Source organism: Protopterus annectens, chromosome 10.part0 (assembly GCF_019279795.1).
Source record: "Protopterus annectens isolate FY-2018-M chromosome 10.part0, PAN1.0, whole genome shotgun sequence".
Taxonomy (NCBI): Eukaryota; Metazoa; Chordata; order Ceratodontiformes; family Protopteridae; genus Protopterus; species Protopterus annectens.
The window spans coordinates 1,716,076,774-1,716,096,878 of record NC_056744.1 but is presented as its reverse complement, the minus strand read 5'-3'; the positions used below and the strand labels follow the sequence as shown (position 1 = coordinate 1,716,096,878).

Here is a 20,105-nt window from a genome sequence, read left to right as displayed (position 1 = left end):
CCCAGGCCAAATCTGTGAAACTGTTTTTTTGTTACCAGCCTATTCAGTAAACAAATGTATGAATAAATAAACAATAGGTAAGGGATAAACACACTGGGAAGGATTGCAGAAAAAAAGAAACCTCTGGAAAAGTCTGGGTTGTATATAAATTTGTTTACCTGTCATTATATACCTGAATTTCCTTAAAATGTTCACTTTAGTTGACCTGTTATTCAAAATGTGCTGAAGAAGCCTTATCTGAGTAAAAGATACAGCGTCTCATCTGAGAGAACGGAGTAAGTTCTTTAGTCACATACTTGTGCACTAGCCCTTTAAAAGGAGGTGGTCACTTCTTCGTGGATTTTACTTCCTGTGTTCTGGTAATTAGATTAGAAAAAAACTATTACTGTTAGCATGGCTTACAGTGCAGTATGTTACCTGGTAATTACACACAAACCTTTGTTTACTGTATTGTCCTGAAACTTCAGTGATTCTGGATTGTGGGCACCAGTTCTACAGACTCTGTATTATCATGATTTCATAGAGAACATTGAACCTTCCCATCAAGAAGTCCAGCCTGAATTGAAAGCTGATAGCTCAGGTTCAGAAATCTTTGGGATCAAAAGTGTAACAGAATACAGGAAACTGACTGCAGGGAGAAGGACGAAATGCATAATCTGTGTGCTAAAAGTAGGAAAACAGAGCAGTGCTGTGGGCAACACAGACGGAAACTGGAGTTGTTCTGTTTAGATGATGAGGTCTTTATGTGTGTCCTGTGTGTTCCCAGACATTCCTGTCACAGTTTTGTGTTCTTGCATGAAGCAGTTGATATGTATAAGGTAAGGGACACTGTCTTATTGAATAACATCAATTAACCGGTTTCCTTATAGGATGTGCCGACACATGAACTTTATTTTCTGCCTAAGAAGCTGTTATTTCTCAGTTAATTGTTGCTACTGAGTAGTGTAGCGAATGCTTGCATGGAATCTAGTATTTTCAGACACCAGCTAGAAGATGAGAGTGCGACATTAACTCCTGTAGGTTAGGAAGTCACTGTGTTGTGAGGGTCATAAGTTGAATCGCTGTCAGTCTGAGTACAGAGCGCACGCCTGCAGATTGCATTGTGGGTAATATTTTTTGTTTTGATTGTGATGCCCTTTCATACTCATTATGACTTTCAAACAATATTTATTGCTGCTTACTCTTAGATAAACAAATAAGGTTATCCACAGGCCCCTTTTGTCATTTAATAGTGTTTACAGTTCCCCACTAGAGATTGCACTTTCACATTTTTGTACTATATATGCATCAGTTTGTGATTGCTCTGCACTGAATTTAAGCTGCAGTGTTTAAAGATCACTTCTCTAACCTTGCAAGCTAACTTTTTATCTTTTCTGCTCGTGTATCAATCAGTTAAGCTACATGAATGCAAACATTTCACCATAGAAGACCCCCATATCTGTTTATATTGAAATGGAGTACCCCTCCCAAGATGCACCATAGCAGACCCTGCCTATTCCTGTACCCCTTTAACAAAGCATACACCCCCACAAACAGTTATTTGATAGCAAACAAAAAACGGTGGTTATATAATTGCAGGAGATGTGAAAGTTACCCTTATACCCTGACTTAATGTAGCCTCTAGTCATTTCAGTATGCCAAGTAAGCAGCCATTGTTGTAATGTATCTAAGGGAGGCAGCAACCCCACCTTTTTATAAAATATTTGTGAAAAATAATATGTTCTACAAGCTTCAAAGTAGTAACATTAAGCATTCAGTTGATATCTGTCTGTTTTGTTTGTAATAATGGCAACAATTAACAGTAATATAAGGGTCAAAACAGTAACTACAAGTCTGAATAATATTTGATTTGTTTGTAATGTTTTCTGCTGCTTATTGATATTATCAATCTTCTTTAAAATCATTGTTGTCCAATACTGTAAAGTGATTTTCTGATACTGACCATAGATTATAAATCTCTGTATGTGTGTTTAATTATTAATTTCAGTAGATCTGTCTCAATTATCACATTAATTGTACTGTTTTTCTCAATCGTTTAGAATGTCCTGTTATTTTTATTGGAGCTTTTCTCCCAGAGCCTGTGTTGACAGGGGGTCTTTCTTGGGTGATATTTCAGTTTAGGATGCACCATCTTATTAACTGGATTACATTATGTCATCCTACCCTTCTGTAACCCTTAGGCCATGATGTCTCTGCCTACTTACTAACTGATAACTACTGTTATTTCTTTAATACTTCAGGAAACCCAAACATTTCTCAAACAAAATGTATTTATTTTAATGTGCACTAAAATCCAATCATATAAACCATCCAGGCATAATTATTTCACACTGCACTATAACTGTTTTACTGAAATCTGTCTATTCCAAATAATTTATTACATTTACATCGTATGGCATTTCTGACTAATCTAATCTACAGACATGTCACATTATAAAGCATATAATTAAATCATAGTGTTGTCTAATTGATCATATTTGGTGTTTTGCCAAAAATGTTACCTTTAAAATGTGTGAATTTAACGTTCAGTCATTTCAACAATTACAGAGTTGACATTTCTTTTCAGGGTTAGCCATCCTTGACAGCATATATCAATGTCACTCAAAATTGCACTCAAATTAAATTGTCCTGCCACTCAGCTGACCCCCCCCCCCCCCCCCAGTGCCTGTGTAGCCAGGGAATGGTGCATCCTAAACTGAAATATTTCCCTTTTTTGGCCCAATCAGAGTATTTCAGTTAACAAATGGAAATAACTAAGAAATAAAATAAATAAATGCTGCTGATGTAATTATTCACGTATTCAGGAAATATTTCCCTTCTCTGCTCTGTTTATTCAAAGGTATGTGTTCAGCTCTTTTTATCTTTCCATATTATTTCCTGCATTACTAATCCATGCCCTTAGAAAGTATTTTTTTATAAAAAAGATGAAGGGCAATGTGTTGGCATCCCCCATTATATGCATTACAACAGTAGTGCGTGGTTAGTTATATCCTGTAATGTTATAAGTGGGTGGATGGTGTTGATCTAAGGCCACCCACTACTGTATGTGACTTGGTGAGGGAGCCCCCAAACCTGCATGAACTGTAGTGGGGGATGGAATAATATACTTCAGTATAACTAAAGTCTTCTGTATAGACCATGAGATTCCCATCTGGAAGGATATGCTCAGTTCTGGAAACCTCATCTTTCAAAGGACACCGACTTACTTTGACTATAACAAAATGGTGAGTGGTCTACACCAGAAGTCATATAAACAGAGAAACGGAAAGCCCTTTGTATCCTTAAATAAACAAGGCAGAGAAGGGATGTGTTTCTTAAATGATCGAGGCAGGGAAAGGGACAATAGTACAAACTTTAAATTCACCTCATAAGCATTAATATAGCCCTTGTATGTAGCATATTAAAAAACAAAGAGAGAGAGAGAGGGAGGTGTAAGAGAATAAGAGGATACCATTTGAAGAGATGTATAATAGCTCAGGAGGTATGAAGAAGTATTATTTCACAGAAAAGATGGTGAATGTTTGGTACAGCCAAAATTTTAAAAAATCTACTGAAAAAAAACAGAAGCAGACTAATGTATAAAATGAATGAAGGTATTTCTTGTGAGGCGTGTGATTAATAATGTAAAAAAGCTGTCCTGTAGGATCTTCAGTTTATGAAGTTGATATGTAAATGGAGAGATCATGGAATAGGCTGTGCTGTTTGAGAATAAACCTGATCTCTTTTTCCTCAGGCTGTAACAGATTTGTGAGATGCACTTATGCCTCACAAAACTTGCAGAAGTAAAACTGTGAAGTATATGATTAACCTGTGTGTTTTTCAGTAACACGAAGACTGAAAACGTGAACTTTTTCTATACAATAGATGATGGTATGTGAAGTTTGTAACCGCATTATGCTGAGAACTGCAACAGTTACACATTGTGATGATGTGAAGTGCTTAGTAAAGATGCTAAAGTGATGGCAAGATATGTGACTATTCCTAGGCAATGAAGCTAAAAATTGTAAACACACAATAGAAAATGCTTAAGGGGATACCTTGCGTAGAGAAGGAAAACTGCAAACCATGCCTGACAGCATCTGTAGTCACTGTATAGGAAGAGCTTAAGATGAATGAACAGTCCGTGGAAAGAGCTACTCGTGATTTTGTGGGCACTAATCTGTGAGTTTATTTTCTACACTAATGTCTTTGCCTATGACATAATCTGGAAATTCTTCTGGTGTAGTTTAGGGCTTGATAATTCTTTTAATTAAGAGGGCTAGGCACCCTAGCCACCTGACAGTGTAAACCTTGGCTCTAGATGTTTGTCACTGTTGAAGTGACACTCCAACCCCATGTGCAAAAATGGGAAAAAAGGCTTATGGATGGATGAATAGTTAGGAGAAGACTAAACTGTACAGAAGTGATTTTAATTTATTTCTTGTAATCTTTTTGCTCTGTGCAAGTCTGTAGTTCTCTGCATATTTAACCTTTAACTGTACTGAACTCATTCTTTCTTGAGTAATTGTTGTCCATAGTGAACGTTCACCCCAAAGGTGGGACTACACAGGTGTGGGCATTCCTTTCCTGATTGACAACAGTGAGGATATGGCTATGTACATGTTCTCATTGTTGTTAAATATGCAAATTCAGCAAAGACATTGCATATATATATATTAGAATTTACCTCATTTGTGGTCTGTTCTTTATAAAAATGAGTGGTTTTCTGGCAAATCACTGAGGACTGAAGTCACTAAATAATGATAGGCATTTGAATTTCACATCCTTCAGAAAATGCATGCTAACACAAATTTTGTTATTCTAGCAACTTTCTAAGTTTATATAAGAGAAATATGTAAAATGTGTCCCTATTTTTGGTCCTTTGTCCCTCATTATTTTAGGCTTTATTGTTTTCATTGCACCTCCTAGCTATCAGAACTGTTATTGAAAATATGTGCAGGTAAGTGTACACATATGTCTGGGACTTGCAAACATTCATACAGTACAGTCTTTAATGGTACCTTTTGTTTCTCCAAATAAATGAACGCTGTACTGTTACATTAACAAATATATTCTTGACATACCTCTCAATCTCTTAGTTCAAGAAATCTGGACAAAGCCATCCCTGAACTAACATATTCAACAATGATGAGACGATGTGGCCACATTCATCACTACAGCTGAGAATTCTATTCCTGAGATGCAAAGAGAGCAAGGCCAAATTGAAAAATGTAAAAGCAACACCAGTTGAAAAGGAAAATGTTGACATTTAACGAAGATACATGAGTATGAGAGACAGGAAAGGAAAACACCAGATATCAAGGTCAGGGCAAAATTACTTCCACAGTATAAAGCAGAAAAAGAGGAGATGGCTTGAATACAGCAATTCAGTTATTTTAAAGGTGTGCAATCTGCATCAATCTGACCATTGGCAGGGAGTAGGGTTTCTAACTCCTATGCATATGGGTAAGGCAAGATATCTAAAAATTAACAGATATAGATTTTGATAAAGTTAAGCAATGTTTATTTGAATGTTTTAAAACTGACTCCTGAATCATAAAGAACAAAATTTGGAAAACATAGAAGAAAGGCAGATGGCATTTGGTGATTATATTGCAGAAATAATCCCATGCTTTCATAGGTGATTGAGTGGATATAATTCATTGCATTTGAAAGATTAGCAGACTTTCTGGTGATGGACCAAACATGAGAACATAAGAAGCTGGCTGGTAGATCAGAAATGCAACCATGCTGAAGAGGTAGTGTTTAAGGGAGTCTTTCATCTAGCTAACAGGTCATAATGGCACAAGAAGATGTTCCCAGAACTACATGTTGTTGTTGTTGTTTGTTTTTCAGCTTTTTCCCTGTAAGGGGTCGCCACAGCGGAATTCCAGTCCGCTAATGATTGGCAGTAGATTTTTACGAAACGCCGAGGTGCCAGCTCGATGCCCAACCTTCAATGAAGGCACGCCCATTTACACATATTGGTGAAAAAAGACCTATGGGGCAGTTTACATTTTCACAGTGGGCTTCACAAACAGTTGGGACACTTCCAGTGCTAGTACATTCACTTGGTTTTGGACTCAGGTGTTTTCAGGGTATTTTTCAGTATCAGTGTCGACTGAGACAAGGTAGGACAAAAGTCATGGGTGATAGCACTATGACAGAGTTGGTTTGACTGGAAATGATCATTGCAATAAACTACCTTAAGGGTCTGTACATTTTGGTGCTGGTGGGGGATGATGCTGCCACCAAGATGGGCATCATATCTTACATAACTATTGTTATGTCTACAGCAATTAAAAAGGGAGTAGTACCTGCCCGAGCCATTCACTCCAGTTAGAGCCTTGAGTGGGGCACCTTTTCAAATACTGTTGGCAAACTTTACATTTGGAAAGGGGAAAGGAAAGAATTAGTTGGCAGTGTTTCTTGATACACCAGCTGATGTTTTAATAAGAAATAATTTTGATAATGCAGTACTTTATGTACATGTGTTTACACTTTACCACATATGAAGGCAAGCAGAGAGGGAAGGTAGTGTGGGTGAGCCAGCTAGTGTTCACAACTCCAACTAAGGCTGTTGATGTGGCTATTTGGGGGAGAGCTGTTTTGTATCAAGAAGCCTAAATATGAGCCACAAATGTTGAAAGGTACTGGTCTTCCTTTTGAAGTGGGCTACTTCAGAGTGAGAGTTAGGTGGTAGTAGCAAGCTTGACTTTGAGGTATCACTGTCAGAAGACACCATACTTCATTGTCATGGGGAGCTAGAGAGAGAGTCACAAAGAAAGAGTTGAGATCAGCTGAGCTCTCCAATCATATTTTACAGAACTTGAGGGGGTAGGCAAGGAGGTTTCTGTTCCTCAGTGCAGTGGGTGTATGTTTGTTATGACAAAGGGTTAGTGTGCAGAGACTGGACTCCTAAATGACAGCTAGAAAGATAGGTGATATAGGAGCTGGAAGTACCAAGGCCTACTAATGGTCAGTTCTAGCCATAGCCCTCAATATTTCCTTTGAAGGGCAAATGGACATAAAGCGTACAAAAAGATTTATATAGAATTGTTGGCCAGATATTGCAAAAAATTTGGCGGGGTACTATAGGACACGTGAGCAATGCCAGAAGGTTGACAAGGCAGGAGTTAAAGCTACAGTTGCTGTAATGCATTTGCCTATAATGGAGAAACCATTTCAGGGAAGAGCTTTGAGATGGTCAGAACTTTTAGTACATGATCAGCACAGGTAAGAGGTATATCGCGGTAGTAAAAGACCACGTTACTGCAGACCCTGAGGTGGTAGCTCTGTCCTCTGTTGAGACAGAGAAGGCAGCAAATGCTGTGTTTGAAATTTTCAGCAGGGTAGGTTTTCCAAGAGAAGTAGTAACTGATAGCAGTGGCAGTTTTATGTCAGACTTGTTGACCTGTTTGTGAAAGCAATGTGGGTAGAGCAAATAAATTCTAACCCTACCATCCACAGACTAATGGTCTAGTGGAGGGGTTTAATTCTAGGGTAAAAACCATGTTGATAGTATTTACTGTACAGCTCAAGTGAGAATGGCAGTGGAACTTGCCCCCAACTCCTCTTTGAATACAGAGAGGTATCTCAGAATTCTACAAGATTTTCATCCTAAAACAAACAAATACAACAGTATATTAGAGATGTATCAGTACTATGAATTTGAAATCCATTCTCTCATGTAACCAAAAAACAGGTATCAAACAGGTTGTCAGCGCACACACTTCACCTCTTGCACATAACAAGCTCACAACACAAACCCACATATGTGGAGGTACTCGCTAGAAGCCTACCTAAAGATCAGAGACCTCCCAAGCAAAAACCTACTGCACACACTGCAGACTCAACAGGATCCACTACACACAATAGTACACACAACCGTGTCTCAGTTAATAGGTCCCTAAGGCAAAACACCTCAAAATCAAATGTCTTGGTCATAGGCTACTCCATAGTGAGACACACAGATGTCCCCCTCACTAGGCTGGACAAGGAGAAAGGCACGGCCAGCTGCCTGTCAGGTGCCAGGATTCATCAGATCACGCTCGCACTCAAGTCTCTCAACAACAAACTTTGTCATAGTCTATGTTGAAGTGAATGACTTGAGACGTACCTCATTGTACTATATGAAGAGAGGCACGACAGCTCTCAGATTACATGTCGCAGACAGGTATGTCACAAGCCTTAAGCAGCATTCCACCTTCACTCAGGATGATGCCTCAATATAAACAAAAAATGAGACTTCAACAATTGACTTGCCTTCTGCTGTCAGTCCAGAGGGATCCAGTATCTGTCAGCCTGGGAAGATATGGTCAACAGACCATGATGCTTTGCCAGAGATGGTCTTCACCTGTCACCTCTTGGCTTTCAGTTACTGGCAAAGGTACTTGCCTTCCCCATAATACCTTTTTTAGGCAATGTCATAGCAACAAAATTCCCGATGTGAAAAAATCCACTAGAGACAAACTGTGGGTTACGCAGCTTAATGCTAGGAGAACAAATCAGAACCTGCACTCACTGGAAGCACTCCTCACCTTGGAAGATGCTGATGTCTGTGAAGTCACAGAGACATGTTTCAAGGCCACAGAGAGCAACCTAAGCATGCAAGGCTACAATCCTGCCACACCTTCAGACCTCAAAATAAGCTTGAAAGAACCAAAGGTGAAGGTGTAGCCATCTTCATTAAAGATAAATACACGTCCTCAAGACTGGTCAAACAGTATGACTCCCTAGAGCTACTCCAAGTCCAACTAACTGCAGGTAAAACCCCCTTCCATATCATTATTAACTATTGGCCCCCCACCAAGAACCACGAGAACCACTGTACTTATCTGGACCTACTTGAGTCACTCACTATACAGCCAAATACTTTGATCAGGGGTGATTTCAACTATCCTTCATCAATTAGGAGTCATATATGAGCACAAACACACTTGCCGTAATGTTCCTGGATTTTGTTAATACAACTGCTCTGGAACAGATAGTCTGCACCCCCACAGGGGGCTTATATGTCCTAGACTTAGTACCCACATACATGGGGGTGTCTGAACCTACCCTCCTATGTGTTGCCCTCTCTGGTAAGGTCTGATCATAAATCAGTCTGGTTCGAAGTAACAATCATAACTGCCCCCCCCCCAGAGCAAAAAGGATGAAAAATTTCTCCAAAGCAAACTATAGCCTCCTAAGCAATGGCATTAATAGATGCAAACCCCCTGCTACCACTGTCAACAATGACTACTATACAGAGGTGTACACAAGTGCCCTTATAAACACCTATACAAATGTATATACTCAGCTGCACCTGAATGGATCAAAACAAGTCCCCCCCCCACACAAAAAAAAGTCACCCTGGTAGACATCAAGCATAAATGGGTTATACAACAAGAGGAAGAATCTAATTTTTAAGAACAACAAGGAACTGACTCAGCAGAGGAAATACACCCTCCCCAACTTGAACAAGCAAATTAGATATCTTGTAAAATCCTCTAAAGCCAATTGTGAAGCTAAACAAGCATACCTAGCTAAGGATAATCAGAAGGCATTCTTTAGCTACATCATAAATCTAAAAGGCAAGGCCCAGCTTTGTGCCAAACTAATACTGGATGGTACCACTTATACTTAACCCTGAAGACATCCCAGGCTGCCTAAATGGCCTAAAACAGGACCTAGCAGAACCACTTGGAACTGTCTCTTCAACCACAGTCTAAGTACTGGCTTTGTCCCAGCAGAGTGGAAACAGCAACAGCAATTCCTTTGCACAAAGGGGGTCCATCAACCAACCCTGGGAACTATAGACCCATAAGCTTAACCAGCCGTATCTACAAGACCATGGGGAGAATCATCATGGGCCTTATCAACAAGGACACAGGTGATGTTCAGACTCTTGACTCAACCCAATTTGGCTTTGTTAAGGTAGGTCATGCTTATTAAACCTGGTGGACTTCTTTGAGAATGTCACCAAAGCCCTGGATGAAGGAGAAACAGTTCGTAGAGACTATCTTAACTTTGCCAAGACTTTTGACACAATCCCCCACTCAGCCAACATTGAGAAAATCACCTAGCTGGGAATTAACCCATATGTCACTAGATGGGTAGCTAACTGGCTCATGCATGCAGCCAAAGTTGGGGATTCCACCTCTACCAGCAGACCAGTTACCAGTGGTGTACCACAAGGGTCTGTGCTAGGCTCCCTACTGTTTGGAATTTATTTTTCAGACGTCCAGGTGAAAATAGATGGCCTGTGGCTTACCAAGTTCACTGATGACTGCAAATTGGGTGCAGTCATTGAGTACCCCAACGATGTTGACATACTACAAAATGGGTTTACACAGACAAATGATTTGTGCCAAAGCCACAGACTTAAACTAAACTGCCATTGTCAATTGGATATTTCAGATTAAACCAGTCCTGGCAAACAGTGTGCACAACATGATGGTTAAGGTGTTTCGATATACTGAAAATGGTGCAGTAAGCCATTCTGGCCAATATGTATTACATAGGAATGGCAGAAGTCTTATCTGGATCATGGAGTGGGTGAATTTTAAATTTGTCCTGAGCCCACCAAGGTAGAGGACATTTAGACATGGCTTGTACTTGATATTAAGAAGCAGGTAAAGGCATTCCTAGAGACAGTTACTATGTGAGGTTTGTGTCCCACTGTAGTATGGTAGTCATTCCCTCAACAGACCTTAACTAGAAAAGATGAACCATTTAAGGTTGTCTAGACTGCAGCCCTTAAGTGGGCATTACAAATTGTAAACTGGTCTTGACTGACATTAGACTTGGCTACACGAGGGATACCCTCAAGAATTTATTATGCAGGTGGATGCTTCAAACTAGGGAGTGATGGCTATACTTAGCCAGGTTTCCTTTAAGGGCAAAACTGCAATCCAAATTGTAGCTTGCTACAGATCCCCCCACCATGCAACAGGATTCCCACTCCTCTTTTCTTGATATACTGGAAAATATTAGGGTTCAACCAAACACCCTAATAATGGGCGATTTCAACTACCCCACCATTAACTGGGAAAACTACACGTACCAACTCCTTCGCTCAACGCTTTCTGGAATTCATAAATTCCAATGCCCTGGATCAACTTATCCACACCCCCACCAGGGGCAACAATATCCTAGACCTAGTCATTACCAACATCAGTGACTGGTGTGGCACACCTGGAAGTCCACTCCTCGTTGGTCAGATCTAACCATAAGCTAATCACCCTAGATATCCACATCCCGTCCCCACCCACCATTAAGGAAACCATGGTAAAAAATTTCTCCAAAGCCAACTTCATGCTTCTTAAGACAGAAGTGGTGAACTTCATGACACCCATGCAGATGGACAATACAGTTATGACTGCTGAATCCTACACAAATGCACTCTATAAAAACTTACATGAGTGCATGGATCGTGCTTTCCCAAACAGAACCAAAACGCTATCCTCCAAAAAAAGGAAGCCAATCTGGTGGTCCCCTGCCATAAACAAACTCTACAACAGAAGGAAGAAACTGTTGCAAAAGAGAGCAAAATCCCATGAGTGGAGGAGCTCTGTGGTCAGCCTCAGTAAGAAGCTGAGATCCCTTATAAGATCCTCCAAAGCTAGCTACGAAAACAAAATTGCCACTGATTCTAAGGGCAACCACAAAGCATTCTATAGCTATGTCAAGAATCTCAATGGCAACACCCAGATCTGCTGTGAGTTACAGCACAACGGCATGAAAATTACAGAACCAACTGATATTGCCAACATCCTAGCAGATAGGTTCAGTGCTAACTTTACCCCCTCTCTCACCACCTAAAGGGCCCATATCTATACAGGAGGAATGCAGAGTCCCTGTAATCACATCTATGCAGGTAAAAGCTGCACGCTCTAAAACCAAAAACACAGCATCCATGGGACTGGACAACATCCCAGGCTGCGTTTTACATGAACTTCAGAACGAACTGGCTCCCCACCTAAGCACCATGTTCAATCATAGTCTTACATCAGGCTTTGTACCCACTGAATGGTGCACAGCAACAGTTATCCCACTCCCAAGGGGGAGCCACCACTGATCCTGGGAACTATAACCCTATTAGACTGACGAGCCTGGTCTGCAAGGCCATGGAACGTATCATCATGGAACTCATAAACAAAGACATTGGTAACTTCCAAACTCTGGACCCCACCCAGTTTAGGTTTTTGAAAGGCAGATCATGCCTTCTGAACCTAATTGACTTATTTGAAGCAGTCACCGAAGCCATAGACAAGGGCAAGGTGGTTCACACAGCCTATCTTAACCTCACCAAGGCTTTCAACACCATCCCCCAATGTGGAATTATAGCTAAACTCACTAAACTAGGTATAAATCCCTACGTCACAAGATGGGTTGCCAACTGGCTCACTGGCAGAACCTACACTGTAAAAGTTGCAGACTCCAAATCTGACTTCAAACCAGTGACAAGTGGAGTACCACAGGGTTCAGTGATGGGACCTCTCCTGTTTGGTATCTACTTCTCTGAAGTATAGGCTAACACAGAAGGCCTCTAGCTAATGAAGTTCACAGATGACTGCAAACTAGGAGCCATAGTTGAGTCCCCAAATGATGTGCACATCCTACATAAGGGTCTCGCTGAGACAGATGCCTGGTGTCGGAGGCATGGCCTCAAGCTGAATGCCAAAATGTGCATTGTCATCCCCTTTGGTAAAAACTCTGTACCCATGAACTACCACATACTTAACACCGAATGTGTGATAAGAGACCTTGGGACCCAAGTGGACAGTAGTCTTTCCTTTGATAATCACATTGCACAGTAGTCAGGAAATCCTTCTATGTGGTACATCTCATCACAAAAGGGTTCTCATCCAGGAAAAAAGAGGTCATTGCTCCCCTCTACTCAGTACTCATTAGACCCATTATAGAGTACAATGCCCCTTTTGGAATATACCTCAAAAGACATCTGCAGCAGTTGGAAAGGCCATAGAATTACCTCACAAAAAGGATTACCGGCCACAAACAGATGCCCTACACTGACTCTCTCAAAAAACTCCAGCTTTACTCTGTAGCATATTGCCTACTCCAAGAAGATCTCTGCCTAACATATAAAGCTATGTTAAACCCAGAGCTGTTGGACATGCTACATCTAATGAAATCCCAATCCCTCCGAGCTACATGCTGTAGGGACCTAAACCTTTTCACCACAATAAACAGAACATGCTGGAGGGATAGATTCCTGTTCCAGAGACTTCCTATACTCTGGAACAAGCTACCCATCTATGTCAAGCAAAGTTCCTCATTAGGACTCTTCAAGAAATATCTTGATGAGTGGGTGGGAAATAGGAAATACACTTCAGGGATCACTTCTGTGGCTCTGCTCGACAGGGGCACAGGAAACTAACTTTCTTTAGTAGCGTAAGCCAGGGAATCTTGTTGGCTAGACTTACTTAGGCCCTTGGGCCAATAGCCTAGTACTTACCTATGAACTTTGCTAGGGTCATACCTGCCTGGGCCACATGATCCTCGGATCATGTGGCCCAGGCAGGTATGACCCTAGCCCTGAGTAGCATCCTGCCTTCGCCCAGAATGATACCACAATATAAGGATAAAATGATTGACTTCAACAATTGGCTAAGCTTATGGTGTCATTCAAAGGGGATCCAGTATCTGTCTGCCTGGGATGACATGATTGACAGACCATGATGCTTTGCCAGAGATGGTCTGCACCTGTCGCCCCTGGGATTCAGGTTACTGGCTAAGGCTCTTGCCACCCCTATAGTGCCTTTTTTAGGCAAACTTCAAAGGACAAAACCACCACTGTAACAGGTACAAGCATGCAAAATCTGAAGGTAATGCTACTCAATGCTAGAAGTCTAAACCTCAAAATGCACTCTCTCGAGGCACTCCTAAAAATGGAGAACATCGATATCTGTGCAGTAACTGAGACCTGGTTCAAGGCTCCAGAGAGCACACCTGCAATACCAGGCTACAACTCTTACCACACTTTTCGGCCACCAAACCAGGACCGAAACACTAAAGGTGGAGGAGTGTCAATATTCACCAAGGATATTCACACCACCAGGCTAGTTGGCCAACACAATGTGTCTGAAATTCTCCAAGTGCAACTAACACTAGGTAAGACTGCAATCCAAATTGTAGCTTGCTACAGATCCCCCACCATACCCCAAGATTCTCACTGCACCTTTTTAAACATACTGGAAAATATTAAGATAGAACCAAACACCCTAATACTGGGTGATTTTAACTACCCTGCCATTAACTGGGAAAACTACTCATGTCCCAACACCTTTGCGCAACGGTTCTTAGAATTCATAAATTCCAACGCCCTGGATCAACTAATCCATAGTCCCACCAGGGCTCCAATATCCTAGACCTGGTAATTACCAACATGGCAAATCAATGCTCCATACCTATGGTCACCCCCTCGTTAGTCAGGTCTGACCATAAGCTGATCACCCTTAACATCCACATCCCACCCCCACCCCCAGTAAAGAAACCACCATAAAAACTTCTCCAAAGCCAACTTCATGCTACTCAAGTCAGAAGTGACAAACTTCATGACACCCATGCAGATGGGAACTGAAAGTTCAACTGCTGAATCCTACACTAAGGCACTGTACGAGCACATCCACTCATGCATGAATCGTGCCATCCCAAATAGAACCAAAATGCTCTCATCCAAAAAAAGGAAGCCAATCTGGTGGTCTCCTGCCATAAACAAACTTTACAACAAAAGGAAGAAACTTTTGCAGAAAAGAGGAAAATCCCATGATGCAAAAAACTCCCTTACTAGCCTCAGTAAGAAACTGAGATGCCTCATAAAATCCTCCAAAGCTAGTTATGAAAATAAAATTGCCAAAGATTCCAAAGACAACCACAAAGCATTCTATAACTATGTCAAGAATCTAAATGGCAATGCTCAGATCTGCTCTGAGCTAAAACAGAATGACAATAAATATACTGATCGAAAGGATATTGCCAATATCCTGGCAGATCGATTCAGTGCCAACTTCACCCCCTCTCACCCCCTAAATGGCCCATCTCAATACCGGAAGATTGCCAAATTCCAGTAATAACGGCCACACAGGTACTAAACGCACTCTCTAAAGCCAAGAATACAGCATCCATGGGACCAGATGACATCCCGGGCTGTGTACTACATGAACTACAATATGAACTGGCACCTCACCTAAGTGTCATGTTTAATCATAGCCTCACCTCAGGTTTCATGCCCACTGAGTGGCGCAGAGCTACAGTTATCCCAATCCACAAGGGGGGATCCACCTTGGATCCCGGAAACTACCGTCCCATCAGTCTTACAAGCCTTATCTGCAAGGCCATGGAGCGTATTATCATGGAACTTATAAACCAAGACATTGGCAACCTTCAAACACTGGACCCCACCCAGTTTGGGTTTGTGAAGGGCCGATCTTGTCTCCTGAACCTGATTGACTTCTTTGAATCAGTCTCCAGAGCCATGGACAAGGGTAAGGTGGTCCACACAGCCTATCTAGACCTTGCCAAGGCCTTTGACACCATCCCCCACTCTGGAATCATAGATAAACTTACTAAGTTGGGTATTAATCCCTATGTCACCCAATGGGTTGCTAAATGGCTTACTGATAGAACCCACACTGTAAAAGTAGCCGACTCCAAATCCATCTCCAGACAAGTGACAAGTGGAGTACCTCAGGGTTCAGTCCTGGGGCGCTCTTGTTTGGCATCTACTTCTCTGAAGTACAGGTCAACACTAAGGGACTCTGGCTAACAAAGTTTGCAGATGACTGCAAACTGGGAGCCATTATTGAATCCCCAAATGATGTGGATACTCTACAAAAGGGCCTTACAGAAACAGATGCTTGGTGCCAGAGCCATGGGCTCAAGCTCAATGCCAAGAAATGTATTGTTATCCCTTTGGGAAAAACATGTATCCATGAATTACCATATAGGTGGCAGTACACTAAACACAGAAAGTGTGATAAGAGACTTAGGGACACAGGTGGACAGTGGTCTCACCTTCGATAACCACATCGCCACAACAGTCAGGAAATCTTTCTATGTGGCACACCTCATCACGAAGGGCTTTTCATTCAGAAAAAAGGAGGTCATTGTCCCACTGTACTCATCCCTCTTTAGACCCATTATAGAATACAACGCCCCATTTGGTATGTACCCCTCAAGACATCTGCAACAACTGGAAAGGCCTCAGAAATACCTCACTAAAAGAATCACAGGCCTAAAGCAGATGCCCTATGCTGACCGCCTTAAAAAACTCCAGCTATACTCTGTCGCATATCGTCTACTCAGAGGCGATCTCTGCTTAACATACAAGGCCATGTCAAACCCAGAGCTGTTGGACATGCTACACTTAAAGAAATCCCAATCCCTCAGAGCTACACGCCCAGGGATCTAAACCTTGTCATCACAATAAACAAAACATGCTGGAGGGATAGGTTTCTGACCCAGAGACTCCCCAGACTCTGGAATAGATTGCCCATACATGTCAAGCAGAGTGCCTCTTTGGACCTCTTCAAGAGGAACCTTGACGATTGGATGGGAGAAAGGAAATTCACCCCAGGGATCACGTCAGTCGCCCTGCTAGACAGGGGTCCAGGAAAGTAAATAATGTGGGAAGAAATAGCCAGGGAATTGTTATGGCTAGGCTTGTATAGGCCCTAGGGCTGATAGCCTAGTACCAACCTATGAACCTATGAGAACACTCCACTTTATGTCTTGTCTGCCGACTTCATCCCAAGGAGGAATTATATGCAACTGTGGAAAAGGAGTTATCTGGTTATAGTTTGAGGTGTATAAAAACTTCAACCCCTACTGTATGGCATAAAGTTTACCATTGTTACAGATGGTCACTGTTTAAAGTAGTTACACAGGTTGAGTGGACATAATGTAAAGCTTTTTAGATTAAGTTTAGCCTTGCAGGCCTATATCATGGCTATCCAGCAGAGACGCGGTACTGCTAAAGCTAATGCACATGGTCTGTCAAGAAAGGGAGCAGAGTTATTTACCAAACTAGAGCATGTTCATCTCAAGCTTCAGTTTTAAAACGAGTCTGAAGAAAACTTGTTCGAGATCTAGCTGAGGGAAGAGGATGTAATGTTTGACAGTAAACCTGAGGCTTTTCTGAGTCAGAATATAAACCTGCAGCAGGTGTATGATTGAGTCTGCAGTGTTTGTTTTTCAGAGACATGAAAAGGTGTGAAAACGGTTTCTGTGCAATGTGAGAAAAAGCATGTGTAACTGCATTCTGCTGCGAAATACACTAATTATACTTAAGGAATGAAATCAGACATCATCATCTCCTTTCGGCTTATCCCAGTTAGGGGTCGCCACAGCAGAACAATGGTCCACAGAATGATTGGCAGTGGAGTTTTGTATGGTGTTGAGTTGCCAGCCCGGTGCCCAACCTTCCACAGAAGGTACACACACGCACACCTAGGGCCAATCTAGAGTGTCCAATCCACCTACAGCATGTCTTTGGGATGTTTGAGGGAACTGGCGCACCCGGAGGAAACCCACACAACCACAGGGAAGGCATGCAAACTCTGCACAGAAGGCACCTCAGCCAAGAATCTACCCAAATCTGTTATTGTTCTATCTGTACAGAATCTATTATTGATCTATTTACAATTACAGGATTTGTGACTATTCCTATGCCAGGAAGCTAAAAGCTGTAGAAGCAAAGTTGAATGTGCTATAAGGAGATGGTTATCTAAGAGCAGGTAGACAAACTCATTAGCAGGTAAACTTAAAAATCTGCTTAATAACTGTATCTGTAATTTGTATATGATAAAGGCACAAGTCAAATAACTGAATGAACATTTGCTGAGAAGACCTGTATCTTTGTCTGTGCTGTCTTCTGGAAAGTAGTCCAGTGCTATTTATGACTCAAGAATTCTAGAGTTTAGTTTCTCAGCTAATAAAATAAGTTCTGCAGACTTTAATCAGCAGATATAGTTTGCAAAATTGCAATGGGCTGGACATCCAAACTTGTAAGGATTTTATGCATGCTAAGCTCGTACCCTCATTAGAGGCATACAATAAGAGTAAATTAAAAATCTTGGATTTTGTCTCCACTACTAGTAATAGCTCACCCAAGAACACTTCATACGTACTGTATCTGTTATTTATAAAATTCTCAAATCATTTTAGCAAAACAGATGTTTCTTTTTGTAATTATTAAAGTGAAGTTCCTATACAAGCATTCTCAGAAAAAGATAAACTTTGTTTAAAGCCGGATTTTAGAGTGGAGAATTAAACAAAACAAAAAAAAAATAACCATGTTCATGGGGGGCTTCGGTACTTGCTCTCTTAACATAACTGCACGGTTTCAACTTGGAGAAAAAGGGTACTGTTTTGTTTTCTACCACTTGTGGGCGCTATAGGTAAACAGTTTCTTCTTCACATATGTGGCATGAATTGTTACAGCATTCAAATCCTACAAGTTGGCTATAGAAGATATTCTGCCATCAGAGTCAAATAACTAGACAGTCCTTTAATAAGTCTTAAGTGGGGAAATGACCTTTTCAGCCCTCAGACCTGCCACCCCAGACCCACTTCCTTAAGATACCTCTTCTACACTCCAAATCTTAATGCTTTAAATGTAAATACATTTTCATTTGAAGGAACACATTTTAATGCAGATGTTTTAGGCATTACTGGAATTTGTATCAAAACATCAACCTATCCAAGGTTTCTCTGTCTCAGTCTCTGAATACTGACACTTTATATCTTTTAAGTCTTAATCTTAAGTAATTTTTGGTTCTACTCATAAACCATTACAAATTTGCTTTCATTTCTGTCACTGTATCCTGTACTGAGCCCTTCTGTTGAATTACTCAATAGACCTCCAGGAATAAATGTAACATTGTAACATATCTCTTTAACTAAGGCCCTTGACACAAATGAGTAGTCCAGCATTGTCATAGTTCACCAGTGTAGTATGCATGTAGACATCTTGTGCAAAAAGTTTAGTGGGGCTCCAAGGGGATAAATATTGTTAACCAGAGTCACGGCCACCATCCTCCCTTTATACGAAACTCAAGTCATTGCATATCTTAGTTGCTGAATTAATGGATACATGATTCCTGAACAGAATCACATGCATGTCTATATGCAATGGGCTGCTGATGGAAATGTACAGTGTATTCTGCATCGGTTCAGTACACAACTTATTTCAGCAGATCACAAAATTCTGCCATTTGTTCAGTGGCACTGTGAATAAGAAGGGCTGGAATCTCTGGGCAGGGTGACAACATGGGAATCTGTGTGCACTGCATATACATCAAACCTTGAACACAGTGGCAGGATTGACGCTATGGCCAGAATGCACATCACAGCAATCTCTGCATTCTACATGTGCAAATATCTCGAGTCCTCAGGCAAAAGGTGATTAGTATGGCAGTGGCACTCTGTATATCCAGCCTACCCTGAAGGTACATCACACTTTAAATGATTGGGCAAAGGGATGTAGTAAGGGTGCACAGAAGCATTGTTTTGTGGACACTGTAAAAGTAAAGGACCAAAACTTAGGAGTCTGGGTTCCATTGCAATATACTAGTGGCGTTAGTGCTAAGGAAATAGGACCCACTAAGCATGGAAACACAGTAGACAGCTTGTATGTCCTGTCTGTAGGACCACACAGTGGGAGAACGTTAACGTTTTGAAAATCCATATGTAGGTAGGAAGGAAATATACAGAACATTTGTTTAGTTAGTTACACACACAAAGGCATTCACCCAGCTGTATATGCATGTGTGTGCAGATGCATACATGATGCATGTGTATTTGTGTTTATGCATGTATGTTTGCATATGTGTGCACATGCATGTGTGATTTTTTTGTTTGCCTGTGTGCATATTCAAAACATTGTGCAATAGTAGTGTTAACATTATGGAAACAGAACACAGTAGGAAAGGAAATGAACTCTGTGCCCATCCTTACTTATGTATTACCCCAGCCCTATCTATAGATGCCCATCCTTACTTGTGTATTACCCCAGCCCTATCTATAGATGCCCATCCTTACTTATGTATTAACCCCAGCCCTATCTGTAGATGCCCATCCTTTCTTGTGTATTAACCCCAGCCCTATCTATAGATGCCCAT

The 20,105-nt window shown here is 41.2% G+C and overlaps 1 protein-coding gene across 1 annotated transcript in view; it reads left to right on the top strand.

Annotated features, from left to right (window-relative positions):
- The first annotated feature begins 393 nt into the window (after positions 1-393).
- Positions 394-20,105, top strand: part of LOC122814464 (zinc finger protein 182-like) — a 109,181-nt gene continuing 89,469 nt past the window's right edge. Inside the window, exon 1 of the mRNA XM_044087043.1 lies at positions 394-818. Coding sequence (XP_043942978.1) covers positions 648-818 — 171 coding nt within the window. The 5' untranslated portion in view covers positions 394-647. The remainder of the gene's footprint in view (positions 819-20,105) is intronic.